The 21,925-nt window shown below is 37.6% G+C and overlaps 1 protein-coding gene across 1 annotated transcript; it reads right to left on the bottom strand.

Annotated features, from left to right (window-relative positions):
* Window positions 1–112: 112 nt before the first annotated feature.
* On the bottom strand, window positions 113–7,420 carry LOC117405625 (interleukin-23 receptor-like). The gene is made up of 4 exons (XM_034008829.3): window positions 6,855–7,420; window positions 4,837–4,936; window positions 4,354–4,444; window positions 113–2,437 (listed from the first exon to the last, which is right to left on the bottom strand). Exons 1-4 carry the CDS (start codon window positions 7,087–7,089, stop codon window positions 1,829–1,831), a joined length of 1,035 nt encoding a protein of 344 aa, XP_033864720.1. The 5' UTR covers window positions 7,090–7,420; the 3' UTR covers window positions 113–1,828.
* Window positions 7,421–21,925: the final 14,505 nt, after the last annotated feature.

Raw genomic sequence — 21,925 nt, 5'->3', positions numbered from 1 at the left:
TATAGACCCACATATGGAGGTTCACATTTAACTAACAGCGAATCAAAAAGACCTGCAGTGACCTTGTCCTGTAAGTCTTTTTGATTCGCTGTTAAACAGACTATTAGGCATACGTGTAGTGAATGGAAAACGGTGAAGGATTTATACGTTTTGATAATTTTAAATGCTTCTACCTTTAATTTTAGTTTCTAAATATATTTCAAAATTACATGAGTCGCCTGAGGCTAGATATAGTGAATATTTAAAAGCAAATATATCAACGTAAAGTAGGCAGAACAGGAAGTAATAACTACTGTGTTTATTTAAATTTCACTTGATCTGTTTTGTGTTTTGGTGTTTTTATACTGTTTATGTCTAAAAAGTACATTTAATTTATAATGCTGAAAGTTCACATTGAAACCGTGACGATGAATAAATTAATATGAAACGCTGACACATGCGCATATCTCAAAATAATGCAAATTTCGGCACAACGGTGTCATGCTGAATTTGGTCCCCCATGGAAATTAGTCCCCCCCAGACTTATTTTCATAAATTAAAATTAAGAATATAACTTTGCAAGATTAGATTTTTCTTGAGGTTTTTTTTGTGTGTGTTTTTTTTTCTTCGAACTGAGTAAGCAACACACCACAAAAAATAATATGCAACAAAATGAGCATTGTTGTGGCAACATTTATACAAATAATAATAATAATAATAATAATAATAATAATAATAATAATAATAATAATAATAATAATAATAATAATATTGTTTGTGAATGTTGGGTGATAAATCGTATCCCATAAATATTTTTTAGATCGTTTCAAAACAAAATGAATGTGTGTTTTGCTAAACAAGCAAGAAGGAAAATGACAATGCATAGTATTAGTTGTAATACCCTAAGGCTAGCTCATTTTTAAACATGCTACCGTTCTTAAAATGTGTTCTAACATAATTACAGCGATTTCATAATGGGGGACCATTTTCCAGAGGGGGGGGGGGGGGGAGAGAAACAACACATTTTTTCATGGGGGGGACTAGATTTCATAATGAAAATTGGTCCGGGGGAACTATTTTCCAAGGGAGACAGTTTTTTTTGCATGACAACTGTACTCACAGAAATGATTGCTCGCTATGATTGCTCCTGACATGGAACAAGCAACTGTATTTACTAGGATGTCAAAAACCATACAGAATGACTTGATTTCATCCATTTCCTTTACAGTGCTAGAAGAGATGAAGAAAGAAATTAATGAAGCGCCTTTTTTGCATGGCAGATTGATGAAACAACAGGTATTATCATATTAATAAACAATATCACATAAATGCAATCTTACACCACCCCCTTTTCAGGGTTAAAGGCATAAAGAAACTCTGGGTGTATTTTATAAACATTAAACCTTGATATATAATAAGTAAAGACAACATAATTGTGTCTCATGAAATAACTGCATGTTATGTAATTATTCTAACATAATATTCTACTTAGTGTAAAATTCACAATTAATGCTCAAAAGTCAAACTGCCTGCAAACCATCTGCAACTGACAAAAGATTGTTATTCCCCGATTCAAAACATGTACAACTATGTAAGGATCCTTTACTTTACTAATCCACTGTTTTGTGAGGTGCAAATCAAGTATTGAAATATGGAAGGTCTTGTGCAGTTTTTTCTGCAGCGATTGGCTTTTCTCTTTCTTTATTTTATCAGTGTTTAGATGAACTGTATATTTCCGGAGTCCTTTAACCTCTTTTGGTTAGTTACAGTATCAGTCAGTTATGAGTTGCAGCAGATATATAGTCCATGCTTCATTGTTTGTGTGAATAGCAGCTTCTTTGCAAACCCCTCAGCAGTCTCCTTCTGTAACCGGATGAACAACAAGTTGAGGGAAATAAGAGTTCACAGCAACAGGTTCCACTGAATGTCTCAGACAGTCCACCAGTGCATCTGGCAGCAATGTTTGACCCTGGTCTGAGCCTTCCATTGAAAAGTCATGCCTCTCATTAAACTCTACCCTCTCTCTCTCCCCACAGAAACTGGCTAAGTCGATGATGTGTGCATTGCCACCAAAGGTCACATTTATATCTCCACCTGGAAGCAAACTTCTGCTTGAAATGTCAAAAGTCCCGTTCAGCAGCATTGTAAATATACCACAGTCTGCTGGAGAACTTGAATCGAGTAATTCAAGCTGAGAGGTTTCTACACTGTCAAGTAAATTATCTTCTTCTTGGTTTGATACCTGCGGATGGTATCCATGATGTTTGCTAGGAGTGTCGCCAGCCTCTGGCTTTCCTGCGCATTGCCATTCCATTCTCTCTGCAAGCGTGTCTTCACCAAGGAGAGAAGGCAATGAAGCCACCTCTTCTGAGAAGAAGATTGTTTCCTCCACTTCTGTTATTGGAGGGTCGCTGTGTAAGGACCGCCACAAAGAGTCTGAGTCAGTCCTGTATTTCTCCTGCAAATAAAGACATGAAAATCATTTCAAAAAATCTATTTACAACACACACATATTAAAACAGTAATACTCTGCTCATTTGAAAGGAATGAAAGGTTTGTTTCGGAACGTTTATTCATTTTGCTTTCTTATCAAATTCACCCCCATTTTTCTTGCTAAAGCTAAATCATACGCTGTAAACACCGTGAATCAAGGTCACCACTTACACAGCAAAGAAAACCTACTGGCTGGTGAATCCTATTTTCAGATTTTTTGTTTCACACGCACACAACAGATGCAAGTCTCAGGGGTAGGTTTACTAAAGTGTTGTGCCTGTCGCAATAGTCGCAGACCAGTTGCAAATGAGTTTGAAGTCTGAAGTACGAAAGCTGCAGGCAATTGCGACACTTACAATTACAGTTTGTTAAGAACTTTTGAAAGCATGTTTTAAACAGCCGCAATTATTTGCAATTCTTGTGCGTTGCCAGTTGTGCTCAATGTATTTTTGAAGCAAACAGCCAAATACCTATTTTTCCCTAAAAGCAGGGTGTACTTACAAGCCTTGAAAACAAATTTCTATAACATTTCTGGTTTCCCCAATGTGTTGGGAGCAACAGACTGCACACATGTGCCGCTAACCCCTCCAGCTCATTATGAGCATCTGTATAGGAATAGGAAACACACCTATTCTATTAATGTGCAGGTGGTTTGTAATTGTGCACAATTTAGCACTGCACCACTGACTAACTTAAATAAAAACGGACAGTATACATTTGGCTTATAGGCTACTAATGATAATACGAATTAGTGGTATAATGCAAAATTTGTTGCTGGTCCTTTGAAATTCGTATTAATGAGAATTGACTGTCCTCCTGTAAGTATCATAGCTTGTCAATGTGGCACCATGGAAGAAGAAGAAGAAGAAGAAGAAGAAGAAGAAGAAGAAGAAGAAGAAGAAGAAGAAAATCATTAGTTTCATTTTAAAATAATCTTTTATTCGGATTGTACAGTGCAGCAGCATGATTTATTTTGTGTTACCATACCGGTAGCCTACAGGCTCAAGTAAAAAGAAAGTGGGCTAGTTGTTCATTTGTTTTTTATTACTGTACTGTATGCTGTATAGGCGTACTGTACAGATTAATATTTTTGTTCATAATGTAATGTGTAGCACGCCCTACCCAAAACACATTAGTGTTATTTTAGAGCAATGATTTATACATTTAAAATACATTGATCACTAAATGTATGTGTGTGTGATTTTACTGTATTTTTTAAACCCGACACATCCTAATGTCAGACAAACATATCCGGTTTAGCGAGAGGCTACTGCATGATTATGAAAAGCTTTTTGATAGAAACACATTTTTTATTTGGGGGTGAAGGTGGGACCCCATGAAGATGGAACAGAATGCGTTGTACAGATGATGTTTACATTTAACAAAAACAATGTTATTTTGATTCTTGCACCCTTGCATGTATAGACGTTATCCTTCGGGCCTACTCTGCTGCAGCAAAACACAACTCAACTCCCACTATTTATTTGAACAATGTTGCCCGACTCTCGCAATAGAGATCTCGCTAAGAAGACGCAACACATATTTAAATTAGTATATTGCGGCTCTTTTCATTAACATAATTTCTCTTAGTACATACGACAAAATTATACTTTGCTAAGTGCCGCAACGAAAATGCAAATTGTGGTATGTTTGTGCTGTGACTGGCCCATCTTAATACACCTACCCCTCAGTCTGTGGATCACAGTCATAGAATACCACAGAATGTCTGAGTCACAGAATGCTAGAATGACATTTAGACAAGCCAGCTGCATCATCAAATATAGAGACATGTAGGGCTAAATATTTGTTAAATCTACAATGCTATGTTTTCACGTTCCTTGAAGAAAAATAAATATGTTATGCAGCAGAACAGTACATCACCTGCAATAGCTTCACCACAGTACTGTTCTCAACTCTAGGGAATTCTTCAAAAACCCATTTTGGTACCCATAAGACACATATTCTCTTGTTTCTAAAAAACAAACAAACATCATGATTACTACTACTACTACTACTACTACTACTACTACTACTACTACTACTACTAATAATAATAATAATAATAATAATAATAATAAAAACATAAGTCCAAACAATACCCATAAAGAATGATTTCATATTTTGCATTAAAGTACTTTTAGTGATATAGCGAATAATATAAACTTTGCACAAATAACCCCTTTAAAATATGTATAGTATATTTTAAAAGTATCTGATAACACAGGTACTAGGCAGGAGTTTGGGGATCAGTGATAAGCTGCAATATTTATTTATTATTACAAAATGTATCAAATATTATTTGAACACCGCTGTTAATTTTGAGACATGTACAGTAGATTACAGAATAGTTAAACAAGAAGATACCTGTGTCTGATACAATTGTAAAACATCACAATTAGTGGAATGGCTATTGAGAAGGTTACCGTGACAACAATAACCACAAGAATGGTGACATCATAGCTGTCTGGAAGAGAATAATTGGTTAGGTCATTTTTGAGCAAAAACATAAACTGCACAATTAAAGTCTATAGTTATAATACCAATAACCTAATACAGATTACAGATTATATATATATATATACAGTGCCTTGCGAAAATATTCGGCCCCCTTGAACTTTGCGACCTTTTGCCACATTTCAGGCTTCAAACATAAAGATATGAAACTGTAATTTTTTGTGAAGAATCAACAACAAGTGGGACACAATCATGAAGTGGAACGAAATTTATTGGATATTTCAAACTTTTTTAACAAATAAAAAACTGAAAAATTGGGCGTGCAAAATTATTCAGCCCCTTTACTTTCAGTGCAGCAAACTCTCTCCAGAAGTTCAGTGAGGATCTCTGAATGATCCAATGTTGACCTAAATGACTAATGATGATAAATAGAATCCACCTGTGTGTAATCAAGTCTCCGTATAAATGCACCTGCACTGTGATAGTCTCAGAGGTCCGTTTAAAGCGCAGAGAGCATCATGAAGAACAAGGAACACACCAGGCAGGTCCGAGATACTGTTGTGGAGAAGTTTAAAGCCGGATTTGGATTCAAAAAGATTTCCCAAGCTTTAAACATCCCAAGGAGCACTGTGCAAGCGATAATATTGAAATGGAAGGAGTATCAGACCACTGCAAATCTACCAAGACCTGGCCGTCCCTCTAAACTTTCAGCTCATACAAGGAGAAGACTGATCAGAGATGCAGCCAAGAGGCCCATGATCACTCTGGATGAACTGCAGAGATCTACAGCTGAGGTGGGAGACTCTGTCCATAGGACAACAATCAGTCGTATACTGCACAAATCTGGCCTTTATGGAAGAGTGGCAAGAAGAAAGCCATTTCTTAAAGATATCCATAAAAAGTGTCGTTTACAGTTTGCCACAAGCCACCTGGGAGACACACCAAACATGTGGAAGAAGGTGCTCTGGTCAGATGAAACCAAAATCGAACTTTTTGGCAACAATGCAAAACGTTATGTTTGGCGTAAAAGCAACACAGCTCATCACCCTGAACACACCATCCCCACTGTCAAACATGGTGGTGGCAGCATCATGGTTTGGGCCTGCTTTTCTTCAGCAGGGACAGGGAAGATGGTTAAAATTGATGGGAAGATGGATGGAGCCAAATACAGGACCATTCTGGAAGAAAACCTGATGGAGTCTGCAAAAGACCTGAGACTGGGACGGAGATTTGTCTTCCAACAAGACAATGATCCAAAACATAAAGCAAAATCTACAATGGAATGGTTCACAAATAAACATATCCAGGTGTTAGAATGGCCAAGTCAAAGTCCAGACCTGAATCCAATCGAGAATCTGTGGAAAGAACTGAAAACTGCTGTTCACAAATGCTCTCCATCCAACCTCACTGAGCTCGAGCTGTTTTGCAAGGAGGAATGGGCAAAAATTTCAGTCTCTCGATGTGCAAAACTGATAGAGACATACCCCAAGCGACTTACAGCTGTAATCGCAGCAAAAGGTGGCGCTACAAAGTATTAACTTAAGGGGGCTGAATAATTTTGCACGCCCAATTTTTCAGTTTTTTATTTGTTAAAAAAGTTTGAAATATCCAATAAATTTCGTTCCACTTCATGATTGTGTCCCACTTGTTGTTGATTCTTCACAAAAAATTACAGTTTCATATCTTTATGTTTGAAGCCTGAAATGTGGCAAAAGGTCGCAAAGTTCAAGGGGGCCGAATACTTTCGCAAGGCACTGTATATATATACTGTATATATATATATAGCTATATCTTTTATATATATATTAAGATGTGCAAGGTACATTTTAATGTTTGTCTTTCTCTTGGAATATCTTTGGCTACATGACAGTGCACCTGTAACAGTGCTTGGTGTGCACTGTAACCCATCTTGTCCCTCAATCACATACCTGCCAGTTTGAGGATTATCTCCTCCCCCTTTGCTCCTTTCCCAGCGGAATTCCACGCTGTCATGTAAACAGTGTACAGGACCGCTGGCTCCAGACTCTCCAGCCAGTACTGCCTTAATGCAACTGAAACTAAAAGGAAGGAGGGAATGGCAATGTATTGAGATTTGAGAAACAAATAAAAAACCACAAGTGGTAAAACCCTTACAAAGGAACTGAAGGGAGGAAAGTTATACATTCTAAACTACAGTAAAAAAAGGAACATTTCAACTGTTTTTATACTCATTTCTTACTATACTCTTCACTGAGTGTTTTGCAGTTATGCGTACATCATCACTGGAAAGTGACTGTGAGAAGAGGTTCTGAACAGGGTAATAAAAGTGACTGTGTGAGAAGAGGTTCTGAACAGGGTAATAAAAGTGACTGTGAGAAGAGGTTCTGAACAGGGTAATGAAAGTGACTGTGTGAAGAGGTTCTGAACAGGGTAATGAAAGTGACTGTGTGAGAAGAGGTTCTGAACAGGGTAATGAAAGTGACTGTGAGAAGAGGTTCTGAACAGGGTAATGAAAGTGACTGTGTGAAGAGGTTCTGAACAGGGTAATGAAAGTGACTGTGAGAAGAGGTTCTGAACAGGGTAATGAAAGTGACTGTGAGAAGAGGTTCTGAACAGGGTAATGAAAGTGACTGTGTGAAGAGGTTCTGAACAGGGTAATGAAAGTGACTGTGTGAGAAGAGGTTCTGAACAGGGTAATGAAAGTGACTGTGTGAAGAGGTTCTGAACAGGGTAATGAAAGTGACTGTGTGAGAAGAGGTTCTGAACAGGGTAATGAAAGTGACTGTGTGAAGAGGTTCTGAACAGGGTAATGAAAGTGACTGTGTGAAGAGGTTCTGAACAGGGTAATGAAAGTGACTGTGTGAGAAGAGGTTCTGAACAGGGTAATGAAAGTGACTGTGTGAAGAGGTTCTGAACAGGGTAATGAAAGTGACTGTGTGAGAAGAGGTTCTGAACAGGGTAATGAAAGTGACGTTCTGAACAGGGTAATGAAAGTGACTGTGTGAAGAGGTTCTGAACAGGGTAATGAAAGTGACTGTGTGAAGAGGTTCTGAACAGGGTAATGAAAGTGACTGTGTGAAGAGGTTCTGAACAGGGTAATGAAAGTGACTGTGTGAAGAGGTTCTGAACAGGGTAATGAAAGTGACTGTGTGAGAAGAGGTTCTGAACAGGGTAATGAAAGTGACTGTGTGAAGAGGTTCTGAACAGGGTAATGAAAGTGACTGTGTGAAGAGGTTCTGAACAGGGTAATGAAAGTGACTGTGTGAAGAGGTTCTGAACAGGGTAATGAAAGTGACTGTGTGAAGAGGTTCTGAACAGGGTAATGAAAGTGACTGTGTGAAGAGGTTCTGAACAGGGTAATGAAAGTGACTGTGTGAAGAGGTTCTGAACAGGGTAATGAAAGTGACTGTGTGAGAAGAGGTTCTGAACAGGGTAATGAAAGTGACTGTGTGAAGAGGTTCTGAACAGGGTAATGAAAGTGACTGTGTGAAGAGGTTCTGAACAGGGTAATGAAAGTGACTGTGTGAAGAGGTTCTGAACAGGGTAATGAAAGTGACTGTGTGAAGAGGTTCTGAACAGGGTAATGAAAGTGACTGTGTGAAGAGGTTCTGAACAGGGTAATGAAAGTGACTGTGTGAAGAGGTTCTGAACAGGGTAATGAAAGTGACTGTGTGAAGAGGTTCTGAACAGGGTAATGAAAGTGACTGTGTGAAGAGGTTCTGAACAGGGTAATGAAAGTGACTGTGAGAAGAGGTTCTGAACAGGGTAATGAAAGTGACTGTGTGAAGAGGTTCTGAACAGGGTAATGAAAGTGACTGTGTGAGAAGAGGTTCTGAACAGGGTAATGAAAGTGACTGTGTGAAGAGGTTCTGAACAGGGTAATGAAAGTGACTGTGTGAGAAGAGGTTCTGAACAGGGTAATGAAAGTGACTGTGTGAAGAGGTTCTGAACAGGGTAATGAAAGTGACTGTGTGAAGAGGTTCTGAACAGGGTAATAAAAGTGACTGTGTGAAGAGGTTCTGAACAGGGTAATGAAAGTGACTGTGTGAAGAGGTTCTGAACAGGGTAATGAAAGTGACTGTGTGAAGAGGTTCTGAACAGGGTAATGAAAGTGACTGTGTGAAGAGGTTCTGAACAGGGTAATGAAAGTGACTGTGTGAAGAGGTTCTGAACAGGGTAATGAAAGTGACTGTGTAAGAAGAGGTTCTGAACAGGTTAATGAAAGTGCTGCTGGTTTTACAAGTGTGTGTGTCTGTTTTTGCTCATGCCTTCCGCTTTGTGCTTTCCTTCCTGCTCAGCAGTGCAGCAGCAGCAGTCTATAGATATTTATAGCTGGTGGCTGACATGCTTCAGAAGCTTAGCCTTGTGCTTGTGTGGTTTAGGAAGAGATGACTTCACAGCTCTCACACACACAATTCTCTGTTTTTTAGCAGCTTGCTTTTTCAAGGTTTGGAGTCTAAAGCACACAAGGTTAGAATAATAGCAAGCCTCCTGATAAATACACACAGATCAGGCAGCGATGGGACCTTTCTCCACAAATCCAACTATTATTGAAGCCAGGCCTACAATGTCATTCAACATGTCCCTTTGCACATCATACTCTGACTCCCTGTGGTAAAAATGTTTAATATGTGGTGTTGCCACTGTTAAAAACTAAAGGAGGAACATCATAAGGCAAAAATAATAGCCATTGAGGTAACGCTTTATATTTTAACAGCCACTTAATAACTAGCTTACTAATGAGAAAATGGAGCTTCTCATTTGTTAATGTTAATATGACTTGGTTATTGTACAGTATTAAGCCAGTTTAACACTGTTTACGAGGCATACTTTTACTATGGCATAAACTGATGAAGCATGCCACCTAGTGGAATTAAATATTTACCAGATTTATTGGACGTTGTGAGCTGCAGGTCCCATACATACAGTATCTGTTCAAAGAAAACTGGTGTGTTTTGTTTTGAGCATGCTTTTTACTAGTACTAAACAGTGCTTTTCTCATAGTATTTTACAGTTCTGGTTTATAAGGGAATACACATTTTTTCGGCATACAATGAAATGTGGTAACGAGATCCTGAGACCTTAGCTGAAAAGCAATTTGACATTTAATGTTTGAAAATTTTGTTAGACAGAAAGCATTGCATTTTCTGTCACCTATTGACTATTTAAATGACTTTTTCAAAATCTACTAAACACCTGTATTGTGACATCTCTCATTTAAAAAAAACAAAACAAAATAGAAAACAATGAAGCTAGTGTAGTTGAAGTGCAATCAGTCTTGGGTCAGAAAATGCTGGAATCAAACCTCTGTGTGCTCTCTCAATGTTAGTATCTGCATGCTGGAATCAAACCTCTGTGTGCTCTCTCAATGTTAGTATCTGCATGCTGGAATCAAACCTCTGTGTGCTCTCAATGTTAGTATCTGCATGCTGGACTCAACCTCTGTGTGCTCTCTCAATGTTAGTATCTGCATGCTGGAATCAAACCTCTGTGTGCTCTCTCAATGTTAGTATCTGCATGCTGGAATCAAACCTCTGTGTGCTCTCTCAATGTTAGTATCTGCATGCTGGAATCAAACCTCTGTGTGCTCTCTCAATGTTAGTATCTGCATGCTGGAATCAAACCTCTGTGTGCTCTCTCAATGTTAGTATCTGCATGCTGGAATCAAACCTCTGTGTGCTCTCTCAATGTTAGTATCTGCATGCTGAAATCAAACCTCTGTGTGCTCTCTCAATGTTAGTATCTGTATGCTGGACTCAAACCTCTGTGTGCTCTCTCAATGTTAGTATCTGCATGCTGGACTCAAACCTCTGTGTGCTCTCTCAATGTTAGTATCTGCATGCTGGACTCAAACCTCTGTGTGCTCTCTCAATGTTAGTATCTGCATGCTGGAATCAAACCTCTGTGTGCTCTCTCAATGTTAGTATCTGCATGCTGGACTCAAACCTCTGTGTGCTCTCTCAATGTTAGTATCTGCATGCTGGACTCAAACCTCTGTGTGCTCTCTCAATGTTAGTATCTGCATGCTGGAATCAAACCTCTGTGTGCTCTCTCAATGTTAGTATCTGCATGTCACTGAGACATAATGAGTAATCGTAATACATAATGTTTTCAAATCTCTCAGAAAAGACTTTACAAATTAAACAAGGGGTTCCACCAGCGTTTTCACTTTCAACTCCACAGAAATATTCCTGGATTTGTCAAAGTTGGTAACATTATTATCTTTTTATACCCACCTTCAATGTATGTGGAGGTCTGCAAGCAAGTAACTTTTTTTTACCACATGTTTCCATCATGCCTGTGCCACTCTGCTATGTACCAGAGGACTGATCCCCTTTGTCTGGCTGAGTGGTTTCCATGGCAACGAAATTCCGGAACTATCTGCTGATGTCAATTAAGTAATAATGGGTGGTGGAAATTCTGTAAAAAAAAAAAAAAAATGACAGCATGCATATTCATGAAATAAATTAAAATATGTTCAGCAATTACATGTGATAGCTTCTTTTTTTGTTTGTTAATCAGTAGTTACATACAACTAAATGTTCACCTTTTCTTTACTTATTACAATGTACTGGGCTATATGATTTCATCATTAAAGGAAAACTAGGGACATAATTAATAAAAGCATTAATAAAAGCTTACTTATTATAAAAACAAGAAACAAACTAATCCAAATTCCAGGTTGCAATACTGTTCTGGGTATTATCTTTTTTTTTGTCCAGCTCATTCAGCAAAATAAATAAATAAATAAAACAAAAACTGAAATAATGTAATTGTACCTTTCTGGCCAATGCTAACCTGAGCAGCCTCCGAACTGCCCTTTGAGTTGAGCGCGGTGATATAAAGTGTCTTTGTGTGTTTCGGTAGTGTAATCTGGTACTGGGTGTCTTTCGGTTGACACATGTGGCTATGGAGTTGCTTTCCATACTCTCTGTAAAATACCTTGTATCCCAAAATAATCCCTCTGGAATATTTGGGAGCAAGAGGCTGAAAAACATCAAGACACAAGACAGTTCAGTAGGTGTTCACAGCGGACAGTTCAGCAAGTGTTTAGAAAGTTATAAATTAGTTTTGGAAGAAAATCTCGACGTATATTTTTCATTCTAAAATAACAATTTGTGATTTATTTAAACAGCCAAGATGGGCAATAAGTAAGAAGCCAGTACACATGTACCACATTCAAAATACTAACTATTGCTTATCACCATTGAACCAGCAGGGATTCCCTTACCTAAATGAGTTTCAGTGTGGTTAGGATTTTGAGGTCTAACTAGAAAATGAACCAATTTAAATATATTTTTGGTATGCACACATTTCTTCTGTTGGTATATAGTATTTTATTATGATCTGAGACCAGGCCACACACACCTTAGTACAACAAAACATTAGCAAGGAGCGCTAATGTTGCACAAAAAAGTGTCTGTCCAACAGAATCATCCTGCTGAAGGGCCCCGAAGACTAGACACAAGCGTGAATTACTAATGTGTTGAATGAGCAATATACTAAGATATGAGAGCAGTGACAGCACTTTCAAAGCATTCCTGATTGTTCAGTGTTGAGTACAACGCAAGAGGAAACCTGTAGAAAGGGTTTAGTGCAGTACCTTCCAGAGTATGGTTACAGTCCGGCTTCCATTGCCATGAGTCGGGCCCATTATTCTCCACACATCCACTCTTCTACAAGGCTCTGCGAAAAGAAATCACCGAAAGATTTACGCTTCCAGCATCGGAAAACCTGGCAATACTGACAGTCTTTAAAAAAAGTTATCGTTACAAAACATGCATCGCTTTCAATGACAGTCTCAGTCTTACTGCGCAAAGTTTTTTCAGCAGTCAAATTATGCAAGTCCTTGTGAGCTGAAAAAAACGATTTAAAAAAAACACCTAATGTCATCACCTTAAAATGATCATATATCCTGCCCTGTATTGTTCCTATCCAATCCGATCTACATATAAAAAGACCTGGTTACCTGCTTCTGGCGTCCTCTCCAGGAAAGACGGGCTCCAGTCACTGCACCTCAGTTTCTTATTTTTGCAGCCGTGGATCTGAAACTCATACTGAGTGAAGGGCTTCAAGCCACGTAGTTCAAATGTGCTGTTTTCACAAGAAGTCTCTTTTTCTTCAACCTAAAACACATGCACAGTACTTGTTAAAATAATAAAGTACAACATCAGCTGGTATATGTAAACCCACACGCTTACTGCACCTTTCATAGAGATAATTGATAATGCAGTTGCTTATTTAAGTGACACTGCATAATATGCATCGCTCTTACCATATTCCAGTCAGTGACAGTTGCTCTGTATCTAACCTCAGCACAAAGCTGCTCTGATTTGTTCTATTGAAGGACAGCCTCTTTGTGGGAGCCATTGACAAAAGTAATATTGGTGATTGTGGGGGTGTCGGGTATTACTGGAAAAAAAGAAAAAAGAAAGAAAATACAGCTCAGCTTGAAGCAGATTTTTGCAGTTAATGCATACACTATGGGATTACTGTTTTAACTTGGCTTCAGTGGTATATACACCCTACTTGATAAGCCTGTCCTTTATCCATGGTCAGCTTCAATTTTTGGTGTATATCCAAATGACATTTTCAGAAATGTTTAAAACTTTTCAGAGGGGTGTCCTGCCCAAACATGCATTATAATGACAGCATAGACATAGCATGGTACAATTGTACATCAATGACTGGCTAGGGGGTGGTGGAGGAATTATTTTACAAGAACCCTTAGAAAGGGAAACAAGGCATTGGAGCACATATTAAAGCACAGGAGAGGCTGTAAATCACATATGAAGAAGAATTATAGACCCTAAAAAATATTATGTCAAAACATGGCCTGAAATTGTAAAGCATGGTGATTGCTAAATGACTGTGCAAGTGCCATGGTAAACTTTTCTAAGGGAGTGTTTGGTTTCCAGCTTGTTCATCTTGGAACAATAATCCACTGGGGTGTTAACCTAGTCACTGTCAGTCCACGGTGCTTTGAAAATGAAAGTCATGCATTACCTACGTCATTAATTGTTAGTTGTATTATGGCCGACTGCGATTGTCCCAGGTGATTTTTGGCATGCACAGAGACGTTGTACTCCGCGTCCATCTCAAAGTGAGAGAGAGGGATCGGAACATATCCCTCCATTTGAGGAGAAAACGTCTGAATTCTCTCACTACTGCAAAACAAACAGCCATTTTAAACAATAGCTTTCAATGGATGCTCTCCAGGACTTTTACAAGAAAACTTTGAGGATGCTAACAATACGCTACACGGCACAACACTGCACGTACCCTCCCTTGTTGTAACACGTAGACAGTCTGAGGTAATATGACCCCGTTTTACAATTGCGTTACTGCAGTAAGCTATATAAAGCGTTGTGGCAGAGTAAAACAAATAAAGACTGTAAAAGAAAAATACAAAGAGCAAAACAATAAGTGACTTGCGAGAATGCTGATATGCAAATGAGAGGTAAGAAAATGCTTTGTATATCCTTAGCCACAAGAGGGAGCGCATCACACATATCAATGCCCTGACAGACATACCAGTGTAATCTATCAGTTGACCACTAGGCTGTGCTGTTTAACACCTTTTTTTCCTGAAGAGAATTATTTAAGTTGATTTATAGCTGTTTAGATATACAGTACGTTTCTTCCAGGTGCAATTGATCTTATTTGACTTCCATTTACTATCACAGGTAAGATTTGTAGGTTTATCTGGAGGATCTTATGAGAAAAAAAAATCCTTCTGTTGGTTATGCCGATTGCATGTACTGTGTGCAGTTTTGAAAGAAGCACATGTTCTACATAGTGAATGGAACAGGTACACAGCAGATAACATTCAAGATTCAAATAACTATATAACTCAGAACTCATCCAATCGTTTAAAACATGCCCTAAAGGATCATTGAAGCTAAATACGTACATCCTCCTTGAATATCCTTTCCACAAACCATCTGCTGCCCCCGTTGTCCTTCGCATTTGATGTGACAGCGAATGGATGAGTGGGGTCTGGTGACGTGGTGAAGCTGAAGCTCCACAGCAGAATGGTTCAGGTGGTGAAGAGAGGGCTGTGGATTGTTATTGAGATACACTGAAAACTTTTCAGGGTGACAGTTCTCAATGGATGAAGTGCAGATGACTGAAACACTGGAGCCCATACTAAAGACTGGCGTGGGCTCTACCCAGAGGATTCCACGACACACCAACCCAGAACATCCTGCAAACAAACAGAACAATAACCACACTGCTTATAAAGGGGACCTCACTCCTCATACAGGGTTACTGTGTGTGTGTGTGTGTATATATATATATATATATATATATATATATATATATATATATATATATATATATATATATATATATATATATATAATAACCCCTTTTAAAATGGCTGTTTTGCTTCAAGAACTATGACAGTTCAAATATTTTAGAATATGCTTGCTTTATGGAAATATGAAGTTAAAACAGAGACATGATGAGTTGCATTGCAAATGTCTTTGGTGAGGGATCATCGCACACTGAATTGACTTACCTGTTCTGTTTCAGAATGCCTAATGGAAATGGAAAGGCACAGAACCACAACAAAGTAGGAGAAAAGGAATACAAAAGACTTCACATATTGGACTGAAATAGGATTCACACAATTATATGTAGACATTAAAAAAAAATGTATATATATATATATATATATATATATATACATTAGAATATTTATTCACGTACAATGTAGCCGCTGTTTCATTGGTCTCAATCACTGCTTTGTTAGACATGAAGTTCAGTTTTGTGACAGTGCACTCACCTCCGCTCTTCCAGTAAAGCAGCATTGTCACGACTATCACCACTGCTAACCTGCGGCTGAACGGCTCCATTCTGTGTCCGTCTCAATCACTCGATTATTTCCAGAGGTCATTAAGAGCACTTGGATATGCCTTGAGAAAAGGGTGAAAAGGAAAGCGGTGAGTAAAGACAATGCCCTGTAGAACTGAAACCAAGCCTGAAATGGAATGGCTGGAGAAGCCAAGGTTGCCTACCCATGCACTAAGGTAATATAAAACTACAGAAACAATGTACAAACTACCTCAGTCTCTCTGCACAGTTATGGTTAGGCTTTTCTATGTACAATTGAGGTTAATTTAAAACTCAAACTCATGTTTTTTTTCCCCCCTAAAGGAAATGTGAATTTCTGTCTACAATATTGTGGCATTGGGAGATTAGGATGAAGCCCACTTTTATGGGCAGTTCAGAAAAGCATGCGTTCCTCCTTTACAAATGAATCCATGACTAATTAGGGACAGAAAATGACATGCCTTCATAGTACTTTAAAATTGAACTAATTATCCTGATTGAAACCATTTTGAACTCACTTGAATAAGGTGGCTAAAAAAAGACATACAGTCCACTTTTGGGTGCCTCAGACGAGCATTATTGTAAAATGGAATGATGTATATTTCTGTAATATCAGTTAGCCATGTGTTCGGTCATGGAGTTGAGTTTCTGAGGCTGTAAGCAGTGTTGTATGGACAGAGACCGGGTGGAGAGAGGAGTAGTAGGGCAGATAGTGCGCTGATGAAAGAACAATGAAGGGAAAAGAGCCTTGATAACAAAGATCAATGTTTGCTATGAAAACAAGAGGGGCACATATAAGACCTGTACAGTCTAGATAGTCTACTGTTTACCCCCAATAGCTAATAGGAGACTTCAGATTGAGTAACATTGTCTTTCTGAATGCCTATGATGATCTATTTTTATAATGGTACATTTCTGTTATGTGTTGCAATAATACTAATCATAATACTGTGCTGTCTCTTTTCATTGTGAACAGGACCCCAATGGAAATAAGTCCATATGGTTGACTTTTTAGGTTATCCTGGGTATTAGGTCAACATACTATTCATTTGTTTTATGCATGAACTGCTTTTTGTCTGTAAGATTAATCAGTGTTTTTTATTTATTTATTTATTTATTTATTTTTACTGATATTGTATGTGGACTCATACTATATAAATTCAATTCAATTCAAAAGCAATGATGCTTCAAGGGAATTACCAGAGATAACAGACTGATTTAATAGATCCTATTTAATTAAAGCCTTATGGTGAGGATGATATGGAAAGTGTATTATATATATATATATATATATATATATATATATATATATATATATATTAGTGAAATATTATTTCACCAGTCTGTGGGTATGCAAGTGTATTTGTAACATGGTGTGTTGGATAGGTCGAGAGAACGGAGATCAGTTACAACAGTTTTATTCATTTACACCGAGCACGATTCAAAAGTAACTTCACAACTAATATTTGTTTTAGTCCATACACCAGTCTCTCTCAACACCAATCTGTTTCTTAAACTGGACTGGCCATGTACGTAACCTTCTTTAACACAGTCCTTTTTGTTGTTCTTATACCCAGGTCTCTTCCATTAGTCACTCTCCTGTATGTTTATTTCACAGGTCCAGCAGAGGGCGCTGTTCTCTAGAACAGTGAAGGAGATCAGGTAAGTATTGTTGACTGCCCTCTAGTGGATTGCCAACGAATCACCGTGTAAGGTACGTATCATTGATATCCCATTGGTATCATTGATATATCCAAAAAGATTCCATTGGAGATGGCTGTAGCACAAGACTGGTTTATAATTCCTTTGTTCTCCTCTTCTCTGGTTGAGGTATTACTTAGTCCCTAGAATGCTGGTGCACCGTTCATAAATAATGTCTGTTTTAATAAAATAAAGTTAACAATGCGTTCTCTGTAATTTATTTTTTGTTATTTTTTTTTAACGTTTATCTGCGTTCACAGACAGCCCTAATCTGCATTCACGTGTGGGGATTACAGTCTCCATCATTATTATCTAAAATAAAAACCAAACCCGACTCTCAAACAAATTGACTTCAGTCTCTTACAATGAGCGCGGACGCTATTGGCATTCCCGTGTTATTTACGGCAAAAATTAAACAAAACAAACATAACAAACACCTAACTCCCCAGGAGCGCAGACTACAAACATACCGAAACAAGCCGTTTCCCCGTAAAAAAAAAAGCCACTGGCTCCCCCCCCTCCCCGGTTAAATACTGCTCTCTTCCTCCCCTTCATTCCCATGACGTCAGCCTTTATCTGTTTCTAATTCCCAGGAAAACTCTGTGAGTGACGTCGCCAGTAGTTGTGGGTATTGGAGTTCAGTTTGCCTTCTTGGCTTTGTCCACCATTTTACTGCAGTATTTTTCCTACTCCTCATCTCCTTTTGTACCCCGACAAGCCCACTCTTGCCATATATATATATATATATATATATAGAGAGAGAGAGAGAGAGAGAGAGAGAGAGAGAGAGAGAGAGAGAGAGAGAGAGAGAGAGAGAGAGAGAGAGAGAGAGAGAGAGAGAGAGAGAGAGAGAGAGAGAGAGAGAGCATTTCTCTCTATTTTTGTTATTGTTTTATTATTCTTGGCATAACGTTTTCTTAGCATAAGGGACTCTTGACCTAGATTTGCGGCCCCAGTGCATTTTCAAAGCAATGGCACATTTGTACAGCCCCGTCTAATTCTGTGTCCTACATTTTCACACACCTCCTGCTTTACCACATCGAAGTGTGGTTTTCTAACGATGTTTCGTTTTTTCATTCTAAGCAGAACAAAATGTACTGTAGCTCACACTGTAGACTGAGACACGTCTAAATTGGGTTTTTTTTCCATGCTTAGAAAGAAAGCATGCACTCATTTCAGTTGCTTTTTTATGACTGGAAAAACTGCTAATGTTTCAGGACACACCCACCTTCAGGGATTAATAAGTAAAAACATTTGAAAGAAGCTGTCATTCTGTGATCTTGTGTTGTCATCTTTAATTGAAATAGACATAAACTAAACAGTCTAACATGGCAGGTGCACATGACTTACCATAGTCTGAGATTTCATATACTTATTACAAATTTCATAAACTAAACTACTGAATTTCCTTTTCTGTGTTATGATTCTTACAGTCAATGGCGATATGTGGTTAACTCTGTAAATTTTCAATATTCCCTGTGTTTACTAAGATATGGACCTATTCCAAAATGTAAAACTGAAACTCAATAAAGGGAACAAAAAGCTTTGGCTGTAAACAGCCATTACAGTCTTGAGTTGAGTCCAATATAGCAGGATTTTCAAATACTTTTACCCCAGTTAAAAATGTTGCCGTTGTCTTTCCTGTTTGTGTAACAGGTTTTTCTCTTTGCAAAATCTTCACTGATCTAAACTATTGAATTTCCTTTTCTGATGGTCAGTAGATCAAAACTGTCTTGGAATTAATGTACATTTTTTTTTTAATTTTATTACTCAACTTGAATGGAGTTGGTGTTTTCCCTCAATGGTAATTTATTCACCCCTATTGTGGTCCTGAACAGAACTCATTTACCATTCTTACGGTGACAGTATCACTATTACGATTATATGTGACATCCCTGTGGGTGAAAGAACAGTGCCAGCTTTAACGATGCAATTCAAGTACAGTAATAATACAGTAATTTGGTTATATTATTAGATGCCATTCATTACATTGTAACCACAGTGTAATGCGCATGCAATTACAAAATGAAAAGAATCTGGTATTATTTTTTTCAACCTACAAAGTTACACAAAATAAGTTGCTTCATCAGGACACATTTGCTTTTTATGGAAGAAAACATGTACCTTTATTCATTGTTTTTAAGTTAAAGCAGTGATATCAACAGTTGTGTCTGGTTACACATCACACTTAAAAATATATCTGTGTAGTTCCAGTTATTAGTAAACACATGCTCTGTTATAGTATAAAATAACAGGAGGGCATTACATACCCTGGCACGGCACATGACACTGGCAAGACTCCCTCTTGAGCTTTCCAGATCCATTGATACTGATGCAGTCCAGGGAAGAAAATAATAAGAAATAAATCACAATTAGAATAATGTAATCATATACACAAAAATACAAATGATGTAGGTTAGGTTACCCTTAAGTTTACGACTAAAAGAACATTTACTAAATCATACACTGCTACAACATAAAATAATGAATATGTAGAGTCTGATGAGAAAACGTTACCTTGGATTAAGGCAAAGACGCACTTCTTTTTCAACCCAGCCTCTGACTGCCTTGCAATGTGCTTTGCCTTTCCTGTCTTTGTCTCCCCATAAAGAACACATGTCTGTATAATAATCTACAAAGGGAAGCTGCTGCTTAAGGCTTGCCCTACATTTCTGATAGAGTTACAGTCATTTCCACTTCATACATCACAAGTAAAGGGGAAACCCCAAGAACCAAGAGAATGAAAAAACAGGTTGAGGTGCACTCTGCAGTTATACCTGCTAAACCGGTATTTAATTCAAGCAGTTTAAGAAAAAGGGTTTATAAAATGTTTTCACCTCCTATTAGCATTAGCAGCATGATCACTACCCCCTTTTCTTGTGTTGGTATATATAGCCGGTAAATGCCAGTTTATTAAATATGTATAGACTGCACTGTCCATTGTGATATGAGAGTCCTGTTTAGCAAAACAAATAGAAAAGCAATTTAGTTACTTAAGACTGGCTGAATGTGTTTGAGTATGTGAGAAGTGAGTTTTCAGATGAGAAAATGTGTCATCTCTCTTGTGACACACAACATCCTGTGCTCGGAAAAAGATTGTGAATCAAGACTGGAGGTTATAAGCTTATAATTTGATGTGGCCGAGCTTGCTGAGCACATTCTTGTAGTTACACATCCCAAGACCTTCATGACTTTAAAAGCGTTTGATGCACCCAGGCACTCCCAAGTTTAACGCAGAAAGCTGTTTTCAAATGATCTATTTGGAACATTTTTTCTACGTTTTGATCCAATACATATTTATTTCTGTCTCTGTACCTATATTTTTTGGTCAAACTTGATATAAAGCAACCTTAATTACACAGTATTAGCATTGTAATTACATATATAGCTGTGTGGAATAATAGGCTTTCTATGTAATTAATTAGCTGGTTTAAAGTGTGACCTAGTTCTTGAATTACGTCTTCAAAACCATGTTGAAAGAGATATATATATATATATATATATATATATATATATATATATATATATATATATATATATGACATTTTACACCCTTAATATCTTGCACCTAATATAGAAACAGCTGGCCACGTCAATAATGTGCTTTACTGTCATTTGTTTTAAAGTAGGTTATCTGAAGTGTGCGTTATTCTTTGTTATCTGTATGGTATTTATGGTGTCGTATGTGTTAACCCCAAGCAAAGAGTTATTTACCACAAAATACATTGTACGTGCGAATGTTAAAGTTATGTGGTCAGTTGACCTTCTTTTTACATGTAGCACCTTTACAATAAAAATAGTTAATGATGCTGTAAGTTTGAAAAAAAAAAAAGCTTAACCAACCAAAAAAATGTAATGCAATCTTACTTCAAAGCAACACTGGAAATGCAGAAATGTAAAAGATGCAATGACTGTTTACAAATACATTTTGATCAATCCGAAACCGCCTTTCAGAAAGCACACACTTAAGTTGTTTTGCGTAAAAAAAAATTACGCAAAAATGTGTTTCTCTGAAAATAAACATGGTATAATCTCATTTTTCTTTTATTTCAGAGAGGATTTGCGAAACACATCCGGTGGTGTCTCATGGAATATAAACCGTTTATAATATTTATTGATGATTTTAACTGCTAGATTGTATGGACTGTGCTTAAAACGTAGTTACCGGCTGTATTATAATTAAAAAAAAGGCTGCTTCCTACAGTTGATTTTATTTGCAACTAACCTTACCCATCAGTTGGTACTGGTACGTGTAGGGGGTATTTATGAAGGATATGGCTATATACATTTGAAAATAAACATTAGAATTACTAATCATTATTATTATTTTTGTTTATGGAATAAAAATTAATGTATATAATGTAAAACATGTAATTTAGTTTGTATTAGCGCAACGGTACACAAACAAAACAAAACCATGCCCCCCTTTCATGCTAATGGTTTGGACCTAATGTTTCCATGGCAACGAACGACGCGTCAC

This window comes from Acipenser ruthenus, chromosome 10, assembly GCF_902713425.1.
Source record: "Acipenser ruthenus chromosome 10, fAciRut3.2 maternal haplotype, whole genome shotgun sequence".
Classification (NCBI taxonomy): Eukaryota; Metazoa; Chordata; class Actinopteri; order Acipenseriformes; family Acipenseridae; genus Acipenser; species Acipenser ruthenus.
This window is presented reverse-complemented; position numbering and strand designations above follow the sequence as displayed.

Bases quoted from the DNA above. Each gene is read 5' to 3' on its own strand.
- LOC117405625 (XM_034008829.3), bottom strand. From the start codon at position 7,089: ATGTATAACTTTCCTCCCTTCAGTTCCTTTGTAAGGGTTTTACCACTT. The intron at 4,445-4,836 runs GTATCTTCTTGT...TTTGTTTTTTAG, and splicing joins TACAATTGTATCAGACACAG to AAACAAGAGAATATGTGTCT. The intron at 2,438-4,353 runs GTGATGTACTGT...CTTTATTTGCAG, and splicing joins CTGTGGTGAAGCTATTGCAG to GAGAAATACAGGACTGACTC.